The sequence below is a fragment of the Columba livia genome, chromosome 3, assembly GCF_036013475.1.
Source record: "Columba livia isolate bColLiv1 breed racing homer chromosome 3, bColLiv1.pat.W.v2, whole genome shotgun sequence".
Classification (NCBI taxonomy): domain Eukaryota; kingdom Metazoa; phylum Chordata; class Aves; order Columbiformes; family Columbidae; genus Columba; species Columba livia.
This window is the reverse complement of record NC_088604.1, coordinates 12,603,136-12,622,025: the sequence shown is the minus strand read 5'-3', so window position 1 is coordinate 12,622,025 and position 18,890 is coordinate 12,603,136. Positions and strand designations below refer to the sequence as shown.

At 39.1% G+C, this 18,890-nt stretch overlaps 1 protein-coding gene across 6 annotated transcripts in view; it reads left to right on the top strand.

Annotated features, from left to right (window-relative positions):
• Positions 1-18,890, top strand: part of VSNL1 (visinin like 1) — a 94,355-nt gene that overhangs the window by 36,850 nt on the left and 38,615 nt on the right. For 4 of the 6 annotated variants that reach the window (XM_065055852.1, XM_065055848.1, XM_065055849.1 and 1 more), the window contains one exon: positions 3,486-3,652. In XM_065055852.1, the coding sequence (XP_064911924.1) occupies positions 3,491-3,652 (162 nt within the window). In that variant the 5' untranslated portion in view covers positions 3,486-3,490. The remainder of the gene's footprint in view (positions 1-3,485; positions 3,653-18,890) is intronic. The other 2 variants (XM_065055850.1, XM_021293513.2) reach the window with 1 other exon arrangement.

The following is an 18,890-nucleotide window of genomic DNA, read 5'->3' as shown; positions in this document are numbered from 1 at the left end:
AAATTATACCTTCCTCAAATACTGCCTTGGTTTTGTGGAACAAATAGTTACTGGAAGTGTTTATCAAGATGTCACCTGTGTTTTTAATTTACTAGAATAAATTATATGGTGAGGTACATCAGCGATGGCATGAAGGTGTTTAGGACTTATTGGGCAGCTTAGGGTGGAACAAGCAGCTGACCAAAACTGAGAACCTGTATCACAGAGCCAGAAAACTGGTGTCTTGTTTCTCCAAATCTGATGACATAAAGGGTTATTTGTGGGTATATGTGTGTGGTTCTTCACTCATGTATTCTCACATATGTGCAGACACACTCCCATTTTCTGTAGTGTTACATCCGCATTACTGAAAACAAGATAGCTAACTTTGGAGGATGGTGCTGAGAGTCACAGTTCTGTCTGCTTCCATCTCTGTGTGGTGTCAGGTCCAAGACCTGTAAAGCTAACACAATAAATACAGAAAAGTTGCTATTGCATAAAATTTGTCATTTAAAACCACCCAGTCTTTACCCATTGAAGATGCTTTTTGTGTCCTTGAGTTAAATATTAATGGGTATAAGAATACATGTGAAAAGAGTCAAGTAAAAGCACACTTGGATAAATTAAGAGAGCCAGAAGATGCCTTATGAAGCTACTTAAGGTAGTTACTATAGTTGCTGAGAATCTTTAAGGGTCTCCTGGGTCTTAAAAAAAGCACCTTATGACTGCAAAGGGTAACACAGTTCAAAGGAGAAAAAAGAAAAGGGGGAAATAAACAGGCTGCTTAAAGATTAAAACAAATAAAACAGTCTGTTGTTTCACTTAAAAGCCATCTGAGTTGGAGCTAGAGAAATAACTATTAGTATACTTCAGTCTCTATGGGATTTAAATTCAGATTATGCCAAATTAGGTCAATGTCATACATGAGAATATGGGAATTTACAAAGAAAAGGCTGGGACAATTGTTCTAAATACTATAAATTGCAAACCCATCGTTTAGTCTAAATGGCTAATTTCTGGGACATCTGCATGTTCAATTAGGCCTGTGGCAATTAACTGAGAGGTTGAACTCTGCCACATTTGTGCTAAGTTTACCAAAATGTGTGGATGAGATCTTGGCAAACCTTGTTTGAGTTTAGAGCAAGCAGTGTGCTGCCCTTAATTAACAGCTGTGTGAGTCCTTGCAGCAGGTTCTTGTAGTTCGGGCAAGATGCAGGGCCTCGAGTGAGCAAGCTCTGCAGCACCTTGCTGCCTTGGTAGAGGAGGGATGTGCAGAGCCTGAGAAAGGAGGATCAGCTTGCTGGAAGCACTGTAAGAACTGGTGGCCCACTTCCACCTCCAGTTACATCTGTGCGCAGCACCGTGCACTTCTCTAACAGCCATGTCCTGAAGGTGTTGAAGCATTTCTGGATGGAGTTTCTAGTGCCGTGGGATGTAGCATTTTGTACTTTCTGACGGCTGACCTTGAATACTGTATTCAGTTTTGGGCCCCTCATCATAAGGACATTGAGGTACTAGAGAGAGTGCAGAGGAGGACTATGAAGCTGCTGAGGGGTATGGAGCACAAGTCTGATGAGGAGCAGCTGAGGGAACTGGGGCTGTTCAGCCTGGAGAAAAGGAGACTGAGGGGAGGCCTTATCACTGTCTACAACTACTTGAAAGGAGGTTGTAGCATGGAGGGTGTTTGTCTCTTCTCCCAAGTAGCAAGTGACAGGATGAGAGGAAATGGCCTCAAGTTGTGCCAGGAGAGGTTTAGATTGGATATTAGGAAAAAAATTCTTCCTGGAAAGGGCTGTCAGGCATTGGAACAGGCTGCCCAGGGAACTGGTGGAGTCACCATCCCTGGAGGGCTTTAAAAGGCATTTATACGAGGTTCTTATGGACATGGTTTAGTGCTAGAGTTAGGTTATGGTTGGACTTGATGATCCTGAAGGTCTCATCCAACTGAAATGATTCTATGAGTCTATGAATTTCCTAACTTTGTACCAGCTGAATGCTGTGATGAAAGACACCTTCCTTCTCAGTGTTAAGGATGTTTGTGTAGCCAAGTCGTGTGCAGTCTTGGCAAAGGTGTTTGCTGCCAGCCCTGGTTATCCTGCTGGGCTGGGGGCTGGAAGGGGTGAGGACAGACAGGGAAGCACCATGGCCAAAGGGAACAGGGACCAGGAGGTGGATCAGGAAGAGACCTGGTGCTACCAGTAGTGTGGCAGTGGAGGATGTCTTGGCCACACACAGACCAGGAGGAATGGTTAACTTTGCTCCTGCTCAAGAGAGGTTCCCATGAAAGAAGTTATATAAATATATTGATTCATTAGGACAAAGCAAACTGTGTCCTTCCGAGGAGAAAGAAGCTTCTCCTTCAAAATAGGGAAAGATGCCAAAAACAATAGATTAATGTGAGGAATGGGTGGTGTTATGGACTAGAAATCGATGCATTTGATGTGGTGCTGTCATTAGAGATAGATGCTGTACTGGGAGATAAAAATGGAAATGTTAAGCTTGGCTCATGAAAGAAATTATTCATCACTTTGCAGTTCTCTATAGGACAAGTTAAGTACTGTCTGTCATCTGATAAAAAAATAACTGAAAGACATCTCCTGTCATGAAACAAACTGTAGTAGAATGGGAAAAAGTTTAAGAAAATGGTTTCTCAAAAGATATCTCAAAGGACAGGTTTGGTAAAAGGGCAAAGGACCTGGAAATACCTCAATGGGCCAACATGAATAGTACTGAAATCACTGTATTTTTCTATACACATATGCATATTTTCTGTTTCTGTATGTTTTGTCATTAGTTTTTATAAAGATGTATACAAAATATATATAGCAAATGTAGTAGATATCTCCAGAGTTAACAGTGATGAAATATAAACCATGTATTGTTTATCAACTATGCAGTAAATATATAAATATACATATACTTACAGGTATATATATGTGTAAATACACATATATATAAAAATTGCATTTGTTTTTCCCTTTTGGTTTCATCATTTTTTGAGATCAAGTGTGTGGACTCTCACATTGCTTCCTCCCAGTGGAACATCCAGTGCTGTACATTACCAGCCTATCTGTCCACAGCCTTGTACCTGTGAGGAGTAGCTGCTAATGTGGGTGTCATATCAGAAGAGATTTTCGAGACAAAGATAAAGAGAAATTCTGTAGACATTATGAATCTGTGAAAAAATTTTCTTAAGTTCAAAGAAAAAGTGAAGTCATTTTTTTTCAGCCATCGTATAAAGAGAACTAGAAATTACCTAATTTGAAGGCAAATAGGCAGTCTGTCTCCCAGGCTTAAGACTTGTACATGAAAGAAGAATCTGTCTTCATAGCATCTAACATCCAAGCGTAGCTTACGTTTTTGGTCACTAGTGAATGTGTGAAGCTGTGTTTGACTAAAAACAGCAGTGAGTATGAAAAAAGTGATGTGTTTGAGCTTTGTCGCTAATTCCAGTTTAAAATGTTCACAGCAACTTGACTAATTGTATTAATTTATTTCTTCTTAAGGCAGAATGGGGAAGCAGAATAGCAAGCTGGCCCCTGAGGTGATGGAGGATCTGGTGAAGAGCACGGAGTTCAATGAACACGAGCTAAAACAGTGGTACAAAGGATTTCTAAAGGACTGTCCAAGTGGTAGACTGAACCTTGAAGAGTTTCAGCAGCTCTACGTAAAAGTAAGTTGTTTAAGTTCCTATTATATGGCTGTAGAAAAAGTTGCAAAGTGATGTAAAGCAACCGTATGGTCAAGAGTTGCCATTTGTTTAAACTAAGGAACACCTCTGCTAGGGGCAGCAGTGGTGAGTAGAGGGCGATAAACCCCAAGTGCTGCCCTCATCATCCCAGTGATTTGTATCGCTACAGTGACCAGAACCAAAAGTTTAGGAAAAAACCCGTGCTTTACCCTTTCACCTTCGAAGTGTGGTTGTGGTCCCGTTCAATAAACTGCACTGTACCTGTGTAATACCACTGGAATATAAATGGTGTGACTGCTGGACATACTCATCTAAAAGACTGTCCTTCTTTTGGTTTCGACAAAAGTGGTGGTGTTTCATGGCAGCATGCCCTGCAGATAAATTGCGCACTGTGCAGAAAGGATTTCTTTAAATTTTAAGTGTTGTCCTCCTTTTTTCCCTGCTGTCCCTTTGCCCTCATTATATAGGAAAGGAAAACCAGTCTGGTTGGTTTATTTTCTTCTTATTTTTCATTGTTTTATCAAGTTGAATGTAGTATTTTCCTTACATTTATTATGTATTTATTCTGTAACAAGAAGAGCATGGGGGCAGCATAAGAAGTATATTCATGTTATGAAGATAATTATATTTTAATTCAGAATTGAGTGCCTGCCTAAAGGTCAGAGACTTCAAAGTAATTTTAATTAGGAAAAATATTGGGTGGCAATGATGAACAGTAGGATCAGAACAGTTCATAAATACAATGTGAGGCTGAATAAAAATAAAAAAGCCTTTCAAATGTAAGTAGTTAATATTGAGCACACTGACAATTTCTGGAGACAAGTGGGACTGTCTACCCATAAATGCATGCTAAAGTCCTTTCCTAAATTTCTTCAGCCTAGAACCAGCACTGCAAATTATTACCTGGCCTCTTTTTCCTTCTTGTGAATGGTCTAACAAAAACTGTTAACTCCAGCTTATGTAATTAAGCTTCTGTCTTCATATTTTAATATTTATGGATCAAGTTGTTGCCTCACAATCCTTTTCTTAAGAAACTACTCACTTCATAATTGCTGTTATTTTCAGATGGACGAATTTTTACTGCCTCAGATATTATGCTTGTTATTGACTGATAATTTACAGCTTCCATTTTGAATAATACTCGCTGCACATCCACCAAGATCAGACATTTAAGCTGTTAAGGCTTCCTCCCTTTAAAGTGGCATTTAAGTATTCACAGATATTTCATAAGAGACTTTACTCTTGGAGAAATATCAAGATTCAGTATTGTTTTTACAAAAATGGTAGCACAAAACATAATGTGAAGTGCACAGCATTATTTTGCTCTTGAAATTTGGAGACAGTTCTGTTGTCTTATTAAGCTGCAATATCTGGCTCTTAGTTTTATGGCCTCATATATTTTTAGACATGCACATCAATTAAGATTGTCTCCCTTGCTTTGGTAGTTATGGGTTTTGAGATCTTCTCTGTAATGCTACTGTCGTATATTTAGTCCACTTTATTGTCATTCTATATATAACATCTATATGCAGGGCAAAATACTAATTTTGCAGAGGAGAAACACAATTAGCAGTACTAAATCCAGAGCTTTACTTCTCCTTCTGTCACAGAAATGTTTGTAAAATAATGGCCTTGGAGGAGGTAATGGTCTGAGTGCTGTCAGTGCTGGTGGCTTGGGCAGGTGCCAAACTCTTTAGTGACCAATGATAGAACCCGAGGGAATGGCAGGAACATGTGGCATGGAAGGTTTAGGTTGGACATTAGGAAAAGGTTCTTCACCCAGAGGGTGCTGGAGCACTGGAACAGGCTCCCCAGGGAGGTGTCATGGCCCCAAGCCTGACAGTGTTCAAGAAGAGACTGGACAACACCCTTAGACACATGGTGTGAACTGTGTAGGGATGGGAGCTGGACTCGATGATTCTTGTGGGTCCTTCCAACTCAGGACATTCTGTGATTCTATGACTTCTCCTGTGTAGGACACTCTGCTTGGAGGCAAAACCCCAGGTGCCATCTTTCCAGGAGGGGCTGCCAGCAGGAGACCCAAATCCTTATGATTACATTAACATCATTTCAGTTCCTTTAATGCATATTCAGGGTGAAAATGTATGAAGTGTATATTGATTAATAATTCCTCTATGTGAGTTTATAGTTGGGAGAGGTGACATTTTATCTGTTGGTCTGAACTGGATTATATTGCAGAAGATTGCCATAAATAAATATATTTTGAAAAGAAATACAAGCCTTACTTTCAGTTCAGATTTACATTTTATTAAGATGACACCATTTCTTTGTTCATGAGAGTTGTGTGGTCATTTTTTATGTGGATCGTTAAAAAGGGTCTTGGTCTTCTGACTAAAATGCAAAGAAAGCTCTTTCCTTTTACTCAGACACAACAGAAAATATCCTCAACTTAAAGAGCAGAAACATTTCAGGTTCTATCAGGAGCATTATTTTGAAGTTAATTTCTTTCTTATCTCCACTTGCTTCACTTCCATCATAATTACAGTGGGATGCATAATCTTGGATCACAGAAACTGCATTTTTTTGGGTGAAACTAAAGTATAAAATGTGTCCTAGAATCACACCTAATGTGCTACTCTGTCTAATGCCTGCTTATAAGCTAGAGTTAATATAAAGTAAAACATCCAGAATATGTGTGATGTGTGGATGTCACATCCTCAGCACTGAATCTTCCACTCTATGTATTTGCATCAATTGTACTGTGCTGTTTAGTGATGTAGATTAAGTCTGTATTGACTAAAGGGGGAATTACTCTAGTTTGGCTTGGAAGCCTTTCCTGTTGAAGTTTCCATTATGAATACAATCATGCAGTGCTTAAAATAAATAGCAGTTATACAAATGGACTCTGCAGAAAAAGTATTTGCAGCGCTGTTAGTGGAAGTGTCTATAAAAATATTTAGTCAAGAACACCTCTTTTAAATAAAGAGCTAATAGATGGAAATATACTTTCTGCTGTTGAGTATTCATCATTGTCTGCAATCTATTGTCTGCAATCTGCTATTAGTACATTTTGGGGTGGATAGATTCTCCTTGGGATCCAGAATCTGTGGCAAACTATTAGAGCTCATGTTGCTGAATAAGGTGAATGCTTCAGTAGGTTTTAAAATAATTTATTGAATAATTGTTTATATACAATAAGCCCAGAGCCACAAAGAGACCTAAATGCTGAAACACCAAGTTAGCTGCCCTAACAGTCCGCACAGGGCTTAGGAGGGGGAGAATTTTGTGGACATCATTGGGAGAAAACTGAAAATCAAGCCAGCACGTTGTAAAAAAAATTGGCAAGGCAAAACCACAAGGTAATGCTCAAGACAGGGATTTATATTAAATTCTACTTTTCTCCAGGGTACATGCATCTGTTTTCATATGGGAATTGCATCTTTCAGACCTCTCCTGCAGAGCACTATCTAGGACATTAGAAGTCAAAGCAAAATCAAGTGACTGGAATCCTTTTTCTCTCTCTCTTAAGTAACGAAGATAATGCGAATGCCTCATCTTTACCACAGCAGTTTAAGTACTCATCAAGCTGTAGGAAACTCTGAATCAATTATCATGTCCCTGTAGATTTTTAATTTGCACTGCTCACCCTTTCATTGCTCTACCTGTGATGAGATTGGCCCTTTTGGGCTGCTGACAATATCACAATTAACCTCTTTTTCTGGAGGAGATAACGGTAAGTAGCATCAGACAGGCTGGAACCTGCAGTTTCCATCTTCAGAGTGAATATCCTAACTGTTACGCTAAATCCCTGCTTGCTTTCTTCATTTTCCTTTTTTCTATCCTAAAAGTCCTTAATTCTTTTATTTTACATAAAACAGCATTTGCCTTGTGGGCAGAGAGCTGAAGGAATTAATATGCAAAAGTGTTATTAAAACAAAATATACCAATAAAACATTCTGGACTGTTCCTATCGTTTTTTAGGGTTTCTTGCAGTCTAGAGGGCCAAATACATTTTTCTTCAGATCTTTTGAATTCACTTGGTTTAAATGAATATGCCCTAGAGTGTGTAAGTGTGCATAATCAGTGCTAATGTTTATGCATGTTTATTAAGTGGAAAATAGGCTTCTATATTGTGATACTTCTTGGAACTGGGTCACTGAACATGAAAAGCATATCCTCTGGATTAATAACAGAAACAAGCACCTGGTCCTTTAACTGGAAGGGCAGGATTGGGACTCATCATGATATAATGCTAGCATTAAATAATGTGATTTGCTTTGTGAATTTATTACACATTTCTTATTTAGCTATGTTTTGTGGGTTTATAGAGAAAGTTTAAATTAAAAAAAGAAAAAAGGAGTCATGCCTTTTGATTCATTACCATCAAATGGTTTGTCATATTTTTGGCTTCTACCTCATATTTCCTGCCTTGAAGGAAAACGATTTCTAGTCCTTCAATTTAATATGTGTAGAACAAAAGAATCTCAAAAATCTATTGCAATTTAAGTGGGTATATTTGAAGCCTCTTTTTCTCAATCCAGATTTTCAAGGCAGACCAACATCTTTCTAAAGACAGCTCAGAGCTCCTCAAACTGTCAGGTTAGAGCTGCATTTCAGGCTTTCAGTGGCTGTGAAGAAGTGGGATTCCAGAGAAGCACAGCTGTGTTTACAGATGCCCGTAACACAGATGTGGTTACACTGGCAGAAACTAATTTTACCCAGATCATTTCTTTAACTGGAAGAGCTGTGCTTGTTTTACAAGTGCAGTTTGGCCACTTAAGTTCTCCCTATAGTAGGAGTACATTTTAGCTATATTATACTAATATTAGGTATATTATATTAAATGTATTTAATATATTTAAGTATATTATACCAATCATACATCGCTAAAAAACTACAGCATGTTTTGAAATCACACATTATAAAAAATGCTGATGTACCTCCTCATACAGTGATTTTAGCCCGTGTGGTTGCCACTTCCAGACAATCACATCTGGAGTGCTCGCAGTCTTCTGGACAATATGGCAGCGTGTTTGTTGGATGCATCACCTAAATTAAACTGCAACATAGAAAAAAATATATATGTATTTATTTATAAACATGACTCTAAAAACTCCTTAAGCAGCTTAATAGTATTGCTGTGTTCTTGATTTTTTTTAAACTGATACAGAATAACAAAACTATTATTGTTACATTAGAGCCAATTTGAAATAGTATTGGATGCAAACAAGTAAAACAAGGAATAGCTGATGCAAGGACCCTACAAAGTGGCTCTACACTAACATACAGAGACAAGCAAACAGAGGTTAGAAGAAGTAACAGTAACAGTATTGGCATCAGTGGAAGTTTGCTTTGTGGGCATTTGTAGAACAATCTACAAAGTAAAGATTCTTAATGCTATCCTTAAGCACTTGATACAAATCCTCAGATTTGAGACAATTATGGTAAAGTCATTAGGAACAAATGCTCCTAAAGAGTAAAAAACCTTTCACCAGAAATACAGTGAAAGTTCCTGTGAAAGGAAAATTAATATAACAGAATCCAAAAGGCAATATGCTGAAAAGCAAATCTATTTGCGGTCCGGCATTATCATGGGGGAGTGCTTTTCAGGATGAAGTGAATGTTTAGTGCTCCAAAGCTGTATTAGAATTGGGTTCTGATAACTTCAAAAACAAAAGAGATCGCAATTGCTTTTCATACAGGACTTGGTTAAAAAAACAAAAGGCATGGCCTTGTTTCCTGGATGTATTCCATGCTAAACTGCTTTTGCCATTATTCCTCCCCCTCCTTATAAACATGAATAGGCAGGTGCTGTGCCAAGATGCAGGTCTACTGGAAAACCACATAAGAAGCTTATTATATGTTTTAAACAGAAGCTAAGATTGTCATGCATCAATTTTAAAACAAAGGGCCAGAATGCTTCTTACATATAAAACCCAAATCAAACAAATCCCAAAAGCAGTGTTAACTTTGAAGCTGACTTTGAATGATTCGGGGAAGGGGAGGATACTGGTAATATACCCTTCTGCTGCATTTTTGTCTCTGCGCTGATCCCAGGAAAAATAATGGTTTGGACTTAATATCATGTTACGAACCATCTTTTAAAATCTGTTTTTAGTAAACAGAGCTTTAAAGATCAGCAACCATGTTGAAAAGTAAAATACAGTAAATAAGCATGGATTCTCATTTAAGCTGCAAAGTAAAATTAAAATGCTAATTTTGAGAAGAGGACCAGCACACCAAGTAGTGAATTGTTCTGAAAATACAGCCATAAATCACAATATTGGATACTAAGAGCCTTTAGCAACTTAGAATGGGGTCAGTTTAGATTGAAATCCTGATGTTACAGAAGCTAATAGGAGTTTTCCTTCCCGATCCTTATTTAAGCACTTAGGACTACTCTGAGCTCTTGAAAGTGTTTATCATTTTGAGCCCCAAGTGCTGTGAATTCCGGTACAAGCTCCATGAACATCCAGTTCTACAAGCTGGATCTGGAGTCTGTAGAGCTCCTCTCATCACGTGTGAAGAAAGTACTCATTGCTAGCTGTCATTTTAAGGCATTTTAAGTTATGTAAAAACTAAGTCTGTGTGGAGGAGTGGTGACAGTAGGGGTCCTGAAGTTAGTAGAAAAACAGTTTCAGAGGCGGAGTAGGACAAGTCCTTTTCTTTTTGCAGCATTACGGCTAGTGGCTAGTTTTAAAGGCTAAAATATATTTTTCTTTGCTTCTGTTGCAGAGCACATAATGGCCCATATCCTCCAGACAATCTCTGGAGACTCTAAACCTAGAAAATTAGGAAGTCTGACGATTCTAAGAGATGAAATCTAAATAGCTAAATCTTAAGTGCTCCAAATAGCTTGTGGAGTGCCCAGGCTTGTGGGATGAATCTTCTTGATGCTTGAAGAATTCAGTAACATGCTGACACCCTTTGCATGAGAGGCAGGAGCAATGGTCACATGAATCCATAAAGCAGTCCAACTGTCCAAAGGCATCTCCAAGGCTTACAGAGTCAGCAGATATGTGGGGATGTGAAGGTTTAGTCAAAACCTCTCATTATTACTGAGTATTGAATAGTTCTGTAATTCTGTGGTTGTATGTGGTTCCTGGAGACACTCTAAACTAACATGAAGTCCAAAGCATTGAGGAGAGCATGTCTGGCCAGGGCAAGATGATCCAGCCAGAATCCAGGAGATGATCCAGAAATGCTTAAAAGCCTCACCATGTACATGTATGCCATGGTTTCCAGCATAGCCCGATAAAAGAATCCAGGCTGGGTAAAGTTTCCAACAATAACATGCAAATTACTTGTATTTCATCTTTTATTTTGAAGGAAGCTCACCAGTTCAAGACACTGTCACGCATTTTTATAAGAGACCTTGTTCCTTTACAGCTCACCTTTGCTCTGTGTTGGGTTCCTCAGAGAAATCAAAACAAATTTGGGATACTGTAATTATTTCTGTAGCAGAACACTGAGTTCATTAATATGGTTATGACTTCCCTGAAGGGTACTACAGAAGGAGTGGTGCAGTTTGGAGGGAGAGAGCCATTGTGAACACAGTGTCAAAGCACCTCAAAGAAAAACAAGCAAACAAACAAAAAACGTGGAAAAAAAAAAAAAGTCAGAGGCAAGTCCCATAGCTTTAGTGGTGTTCAAGTTTACTATTTGTTGTAACAGTACTTGTTTTACCATTGTTAAGTAGTCCTCAGAGCAGCTGTAGAGACTGATCAGTGGTTCATGACATTTACCCAACCTGTTGGCAAAAGTCAAGTGTTGGGGATTTCTTTCCTTCTGAAACTTATTTCCTAGCTCGCTTCATACCACCTCCGTGCTTTTCTTCTTATCACAAGGAAAACTGTTCACAAAACTAGTCAAAACCCTTGAGGATGTGCAGTGGAGAGGAGGAGTGGTGATTCTGCCTTTTTTTTCCACATATATTCTCTTCTCTTTCAGGCTGAATAAAATAACCATGAATGGGACATATATTATGTATGGATAGTTGAGATAAAAAAAGGTTAAACCACTTGCTTGGTGTCTTTGGCAAGGACAGGGTTGAATGATACCATGGGTCAAAATATAAATGTCCCTTATTTTATTTATTTGGAGTAAGACTTTTTTCCTACAGAATGACGTAGGATGGGGTTTCTTTGACTTGCTGGGTTTGTACATGCACATTATTATGGCACTTCTGGCCAGACTTTGATCAACTGTCTGCTCTAGATCTACACTATGAACTGCAGTCTGTGATAAAACTGTGGTCACGTCTTAGTGGAAACCTGCATTTTAGCTCGTCAGTAACTTTGATTTGGAAAACCACATCATCCTAAAACTTTTCCTGAAGGCTAGTAAGTATGTGGTTTTGTTACTTGAGACAAAGTGAACAGAGGTCTTTCAGGGATTGTAGCTTGTCACATTTCTTGAACTGTAAACATTTCTGTTTGTTTAAAATGTAAAAAAAGCTGTTTGGTATTTCTGGGTTCCTGAAGGAGCCTTTGAAACCAGGGCATGTCATTTCAACACTGGAGGAAACTAAAATGATGTAAAGTGTTTTGTTTTAAAACACTGAAGTGTTTTCCTCTGGTATCAAAGTCTGCTTCCAATATCTCACTTGTACACAAGGCCTGGGGCTGAAAACAGTGTTCTTGTTTCATAAGATTGAACGGGAACTTGGTGCCCTGAACCGAGTCCCTTCACCCTGATGTGACGTCCCTGACTCCAGGCCTCAGCTTCACCTCCCCCTCTCCTGCTGGGGAACTCATCGGCCCTTCAAAAAATTAAATTACCTTAGTGATACCTATTTCCAGAGCTTCCCAGATACACAGCTGTGGCTCGCTGTAGCTGGATACGAATACTCAAAAACTGAAAGGGGTTCGATTAGGCTGGACCATGGCTCTTGCAGCCATGCATTGCATCTCAGCCTGCTCCATCTGCTTGTGGTACTTGGAGATGGCAAACCACTGTTACCACTGCAGCGGGCGCTGCTGTGGGGAGCTATACCTGTGCGAGCAATGGCATGTCGGGTGTTTTTTCAGGGTTCTGTGGTATGGAGAATCACAGAATCACAGAATCGACTGGGTTGGAAAAGACCTCAGAGATCATCGAGTCCAACCCTTGGTCCAACTCTAGTCCGTTTACTAGATCATGGCACTAAGTGCCATGTCCAATCTCAGTTTAAAAACCTCCAGGGATGGCAAGTCCACCATCTCCCTGGGCAGGCCATTCCAATGCCTGACCACTCTCTCTGTAAAGAATTTCTTTCTAATATCCAGCCTAAATTTCCCCTGGCAGAGTTGAAACCCATGCCCCCTTGTCCTATTGCTAACTGCCTGGGAGAAGAGACCAATGCCCACCTGGCTATAACTTCCCTTCAGGTAGTTATAGAGAGTGATGAGGTCACCTCTAAGCCTCCTCTTCTCCAGACTAAACAACCCCAGCTCCCTCAGCCTCTCCCCATAGGTCTTATGTTCAAGTCCCTTCACCAGTCTTGTTGCTCTTCTCTGGACCCGCTCCAGCACTTCAATGTCTTTCCTGAACTGAGGGGTCCAGAACTGAACACAATACTCCAGGTGTGGCCTCACCAATGCAGAGTACAGGGGAAGGATCACTTCCCTTGTGAGACATTTGGGAGTTTGCTTAGTTACCAACTTAAATGCAGTTTTTATTATCATGTAGACATTAGTTGAGATTCCAGTCAGGTTTCTACTAATCATAGTCTGAACATTTCCAGTACCTTGGGATATCAACTTTATTTTTCTTCAATAAGAGTAAATTTCCATCTTTTCATATTTAATTAAGGCTCATAGGAATAGACTATTTGCACCAACAAATCTATTGATTGCTGAATTGAGATGACTTACCGCTGCTTGGCATGAGAATTAGCTAGCTATCTTAATTTTATATTCAATCACAAACAAAACAAAATGAGAAAAACATGTGGTTTGAAAGATAAAGTAATCAACACAAGGAAAGTCAGACTAGAGGAGACTTTGCCATTTTGCTGAAATGCATATGGAACATTCTCAGAAGAGAATGAAATCCACTCTGTATAAGAAGTTCTGAAGTTTGGCTGTCTGGTTGCAGGGATAGCCCAGAACTGAATATGCAGCTTTAAATAAAATCTCCCCATAGTCCAGAGAAACAGCAATGCAAGCAGTAATGTAAATCAACACTACGATTCACCTCAAAGTGAATATCAAAGTCAATTGGGGATTATTTCCATGTTAACAAAGCTAGTAAAAAAAAAAAAGGCATTACAAATTCCTAGCTCATTAATTGAAATAACATTTTATATGGATCTCATCAGCAGCTTTCAAGAGAAGTATATTCAATTACAAAGTTATTTCTAGATGTCTGTGTCCCCTTTCATTTGGAATGATATACCCTATATTTACTGTTATCCCTTACTAGGAAATTACTTGTATGCATACTCATGACTCTTCATAGCTTTCTTTGAAAGTTATTCACTCATTTGCTCCCTGTCAAACTGATTGGGCTAGAACATGGTTAAAGCCCTAGCCCAAGACACACGAGTTTTCGCTGTGTGATTCCTGTCCCTAGTGCTAACACCAGATACACAAGAACTAGTTAAAAGGAGCAGTCCTAGAATTTACTTTCCTGTTTGCAGGCTCCAGCCACCACTACTTCTCCTGTCCATGTTGACTAGATCTGTGTCTCTCTTCTAAATACCTTTTTGGTAGTGGAAACACTTTTATTTGTGTCGGTGTTTATGAATGTAGCAATTACAGTGCCTAATTTTATAATATGTGTCAGTACAGATAATTATGTAATTAAACCATGTAACTCAAATGATGGAGTTTTCTAAGAATGGACCAATTAAAACAAGAAGTTGTGCTGTGAAAAGCTCCTGGGACACCACAGGTAAAGCCTGCAGATGACTGCAGGGACTGATCCCTCCTAGCATAGAGCTGTTTTCACCAGAATAAACTACAGCCAGCTGCTTTTCAGCCAGCTGCTAAACATGGGTAGCTGGAAGGTGATGCTCTTTGGATGTGGTCCCGGCGAAATGCAGATGTCCTCAGTTCCTTTCAGAGTCTCCCTGCCCACACACACACACACACACGTGCCTTAGCCCCGGGGGAGAAGGGAAGCAGTTGTTCCTCCCTCTAAATCACTGCTTCCCACTTTCCCTCTCACAGATGCTGGTGTCAATTCGGAAGGCTGGGTGCCTTCATTCAGGAGTAAAACACATCTCCTTTTCTCAGGGTCCCATTTCTACATTTCAGTACGAAGCACCTTCAGCACATTGAGTCTTACATTACACATGGGTTGGTAAACTTGGTACAGACATTATACATATATATCTACAGATTAGACTTTTCTAGGTTTCTTGATTCGGGCAAGTCACTTAGGTGGAAATCCACCGCGCTCAGTGGCTTAGTGGTGACCTAACCCCAAAGTTTTCTTGGAGGAATACAGTCATGCTATTTCATGTATATCTAAAGCCACAGGAAGGTACCGCTGAGCATCAGCTTCACAGTCATGGTACCGCACACAATTTTCTTCTCATCACTTCTGTTGCTCATTTGTGCAGAACAAGGGGTACCTTAACACTCCATTTATTACTTTAGAAAGTAATAATTACTAATATTGGGCTTTTAAAAATATAATATCCATACATGGCAATTTTTTTGGTTGTTTGGATTTTTTTTTAAGTAATACTTCAGATAACACTTGGACTGAGAAAGGTACATTTTCTGAGTTCCAGTTTATGGTTGTTCTTAAAAAGCCAGCAAGAAAACTGTGCTTAAAGTCTAGAACAGCTGTTTAAAGCATATCTAATGTCTTTCTTTTTTTTTTTTTAGTTGGAAAAAATGCTGGTGTGTAAAATAAGCTTCTGAAATGAGAGTTTATAATAGCAATAGTCATATTTAATTGTAAGAGTGCTATGTTAATCTTGGCTTGAAGAAGCAATTATTTATCTATCAATTAGTTTTTGCTACAGTTAAATACATCATTTGACATGGGAAGCCCAACAAATTAGTAACCTTGTGTTAGAACTGCAAACTCCGTGCCACAAATTAGCCCCTATGGTGTATTAGTCTATCCATTCATTTATTTTTAAGATTCTTTTCCCCTGGAGTTTTTCTGTATAGCAGGAAAATGGTGTTTAATGGGCCTGATGTTATTTTCACAGAGACATAAATTCTGGGGTTATTCTAATGTACGGCCAAGAACAGGGAGAACAGGGCAGTTTATGTTTCAGGAGAACGGGGCAGTTTATGTTTTCTGTGTCTACTGCACTGGAGTATCCTTGAAACATGAAAAACCATGAAAGAGAGCACATACTCTAAGAAAACATGTAAGGAAGCCTTATTTTCGCTGTCAGAAAATTAACTTTCTCATATAGAAAATAACTACAGGTCCAGGGTGATAAAACTGAGTAAAAAAATAATGCTAACAAAAGGCAAATGTTGGAAATAAGAAGTCTTTCTATTCAGCAGTTTCTTTTAAAGTGATATACCTCTTAGTTACCTTTGTAAGAATAATGACATTTCTCCAAAGAAATCAAATCTGTTTCCAAAGGCAGATTTTCACACATTCAGCATAAAAATGACATTAACACGTAGCCAAATCTATTAAAGACTTGTGCAAATTATTGCTTTGGCACACAGACTTCTAATAGGCATCCTATAGAAGTGGGCTATCAGTGGGAAATTAGCTCTTGAGCTCTATCCAGCGGGCGATTGTCAGTGCAAGATAAAAGAACTGCATTCTGGCTATCCGAGGGTGGAATTTTTCCTGCGCAGGCACAATAAATAGTTGTTGCTAGCAGTAAAGAGGCTGCCAAATCAACCTATCTGAATAAAAAGGATGTTGTGCTTTACACATGGGAAAAGTGCTCCAGAACAGTTAATCCCTATGAAAACATTATCCCTGCATTATCGCTAATCGTACTTGCCTTCAGGCAGTTTTCAGTTATTTGTTTCCATTTTCTATACATATACCCAGTGTTCTTTATTTCCACGTGATTGTTCATCTCAGTCATTTTCTTTGCTCTCATCTATTCTGGGCTCATGCGCATTCATTTTACATATTGCCAGAATACTTTGGGCTATATTTAAGTTTCCAGATTCATAGAAACATTGTTCTACATACAATGCTGTGAAAGCAAGCACATAGTCCTGAGAGGACCACTGATTTCTGTGGGGTGGCCCATATCACTGTGAAGTACACCAGTGGGCAAGAACACTTTTTACCTTTTCTCCTTCACTTTTATGTAGAGTAAAAGCCTGGAATGATATAAAAATTACATGGAAGTCCTGTATATGTTTGGTGGAAGTGAGTCCATGTAACCCACTGGTTGAAGAAGTCTCTCCCAGGTTTTATTGCCAGAACATTGGTGCGATAGCTTGGTCAAGGCATAGCTGAAGTCATGTTGTCGTGCAGACAAGATGTCTTGGAACCGAAAGAAAAACAAGGGAAAAAAACCCTCTTTACAAAAAGCAGTCCCTAGGTACTGTGTGGATCATTAACCATTTAACAAAAAGGAACTGTAACAGTGCACAAGTCACATGTATGGTGAAGTGGAAGCATTATGGTAGAGGGAGAGTTTGACCAAAGTGAGAATATTTCTTTAGTGTAGTCCATGATGGACTAAAAATACACTTTTTGAATTTATTGTATCTGTTGTACTCATCTATTATATCTACCTTGCTATCACTGGGAAATTCACAGAATGCAATATAATGGTAAAGTAAAAGTTTTCTTCCACAAGGAGCAAAGTGCCCTCATTCTTCCTGGAGTGGGCCAGAAGGTGGAACCTCGGTGTCTCCAAACTCCTGTGCAATCCTGGCTGTCAGACATAGAGAGTCTTGAGCTACATCCCCTTCCTTTTCTTGACCATAATGTGCTTTTCTTCTCAGCTAGCTCATAACTCCTCTTTCCTAGGGCACTTGTTAGATGAATGGTGAAGCCTGACGTGATGTCTGTTCCTTTGTTGTTTTCTTCTCCAGCTTTTGAATTTCTGCAACTGTGCCTTGTTTGACTTTAACCTAATGAGGATCTTGCTGTTAGTTGTGTTCATTCAGCCTGTGATGTGGGCTTGGTAATTTTATTTTGTCTCTCTCTTTATGTCATGGGGACAGCCTAGTTATTAATTTAGGCAGGTGATAAGCTCCGAACAGACTTTATTCTATCCAGAACTATTTAATGGAAAACCAACTAAAAATGCGGGTTATCAAAAATTATTCAGCACCCTGGCAACATTATAAAACACAGATTTGGATCCTGGTTCAGTTACTACACAGCCAATTCAGACTCAGTGGATCAGATCCCACAACTCTAGAATAATTATTCAAAATGCTCATCTTCCCACTCATATGAAATGAGGACTTTCAGGGGTACCCAGAAGATCGCTTGCCAATAAGACAAGGTGTCTCAGTCCTTGAGGAGTGTTCCTTAGATGGCCATTCTAAGGAGGAAAGTGTTCCACTGTAGACCTGCTGCTCTGAGGAAGACCAGCCCAAAATGGGGTCTCTGGGGGGCTCCATTTATACCCTAGTTGAATCTGTGCTGTGGACATTTATTGTAATTGTCCAGAGTTGTCAAGAAACTTCTCTTAGCCAAGGCATTTTATTGGTCAAGGGTCCTGTCTGTCAACCATGGGGCATGTGTATGACCACGGTGGTCCATTGGTGTAGCAGTTTTTGTTGTTTTCAGAGGGAAAAGGGTAAAAGGGGGAACGTGCATCTGCCACACCTTATTACAAGGGCAGTCCAAGATCAGAAAGCCAGCCTGATCCATTAGGCAAAGGTGGATCTTATAGTTGAAAACTTTTTGAAAATATGAGCCTACAAGCGCTTGCAAGATTCTGCATAGCAAGCAAAATGAGGGGGCATAGTTGAGTGTTCATTATTCACTGTTAATGGAGCTGAACTGTCCAGGATCTTTCACTTGAACTAAAATGAAATGTCTTTAGAAATACTTTTGAAATGCCTTCCTTTAAATCTTTGAACTTATACATTTCTCATTTACTGTGTCAGAAGTTTAGGGTTTTTTTCTCTGTCTTTTTTTTATTTTTAATTTTTTTTTGGCAGTAGTGACAGTTATATGAGTGGTGGTGGTGTCAAACAGCACAGCTTTGAGAAATGAAAGGAGATAAAAAGAAAAATGGAGGCTGGATAAGTGTAAGCTTACATTTATTTTTATAAACCTATAGATTTTAAAAATTAAGACAGACGATGAAGAGAATGTTGGCAGGGGGACATTGTCTGGACAATCCATTCCACGTTTAATGTTATAC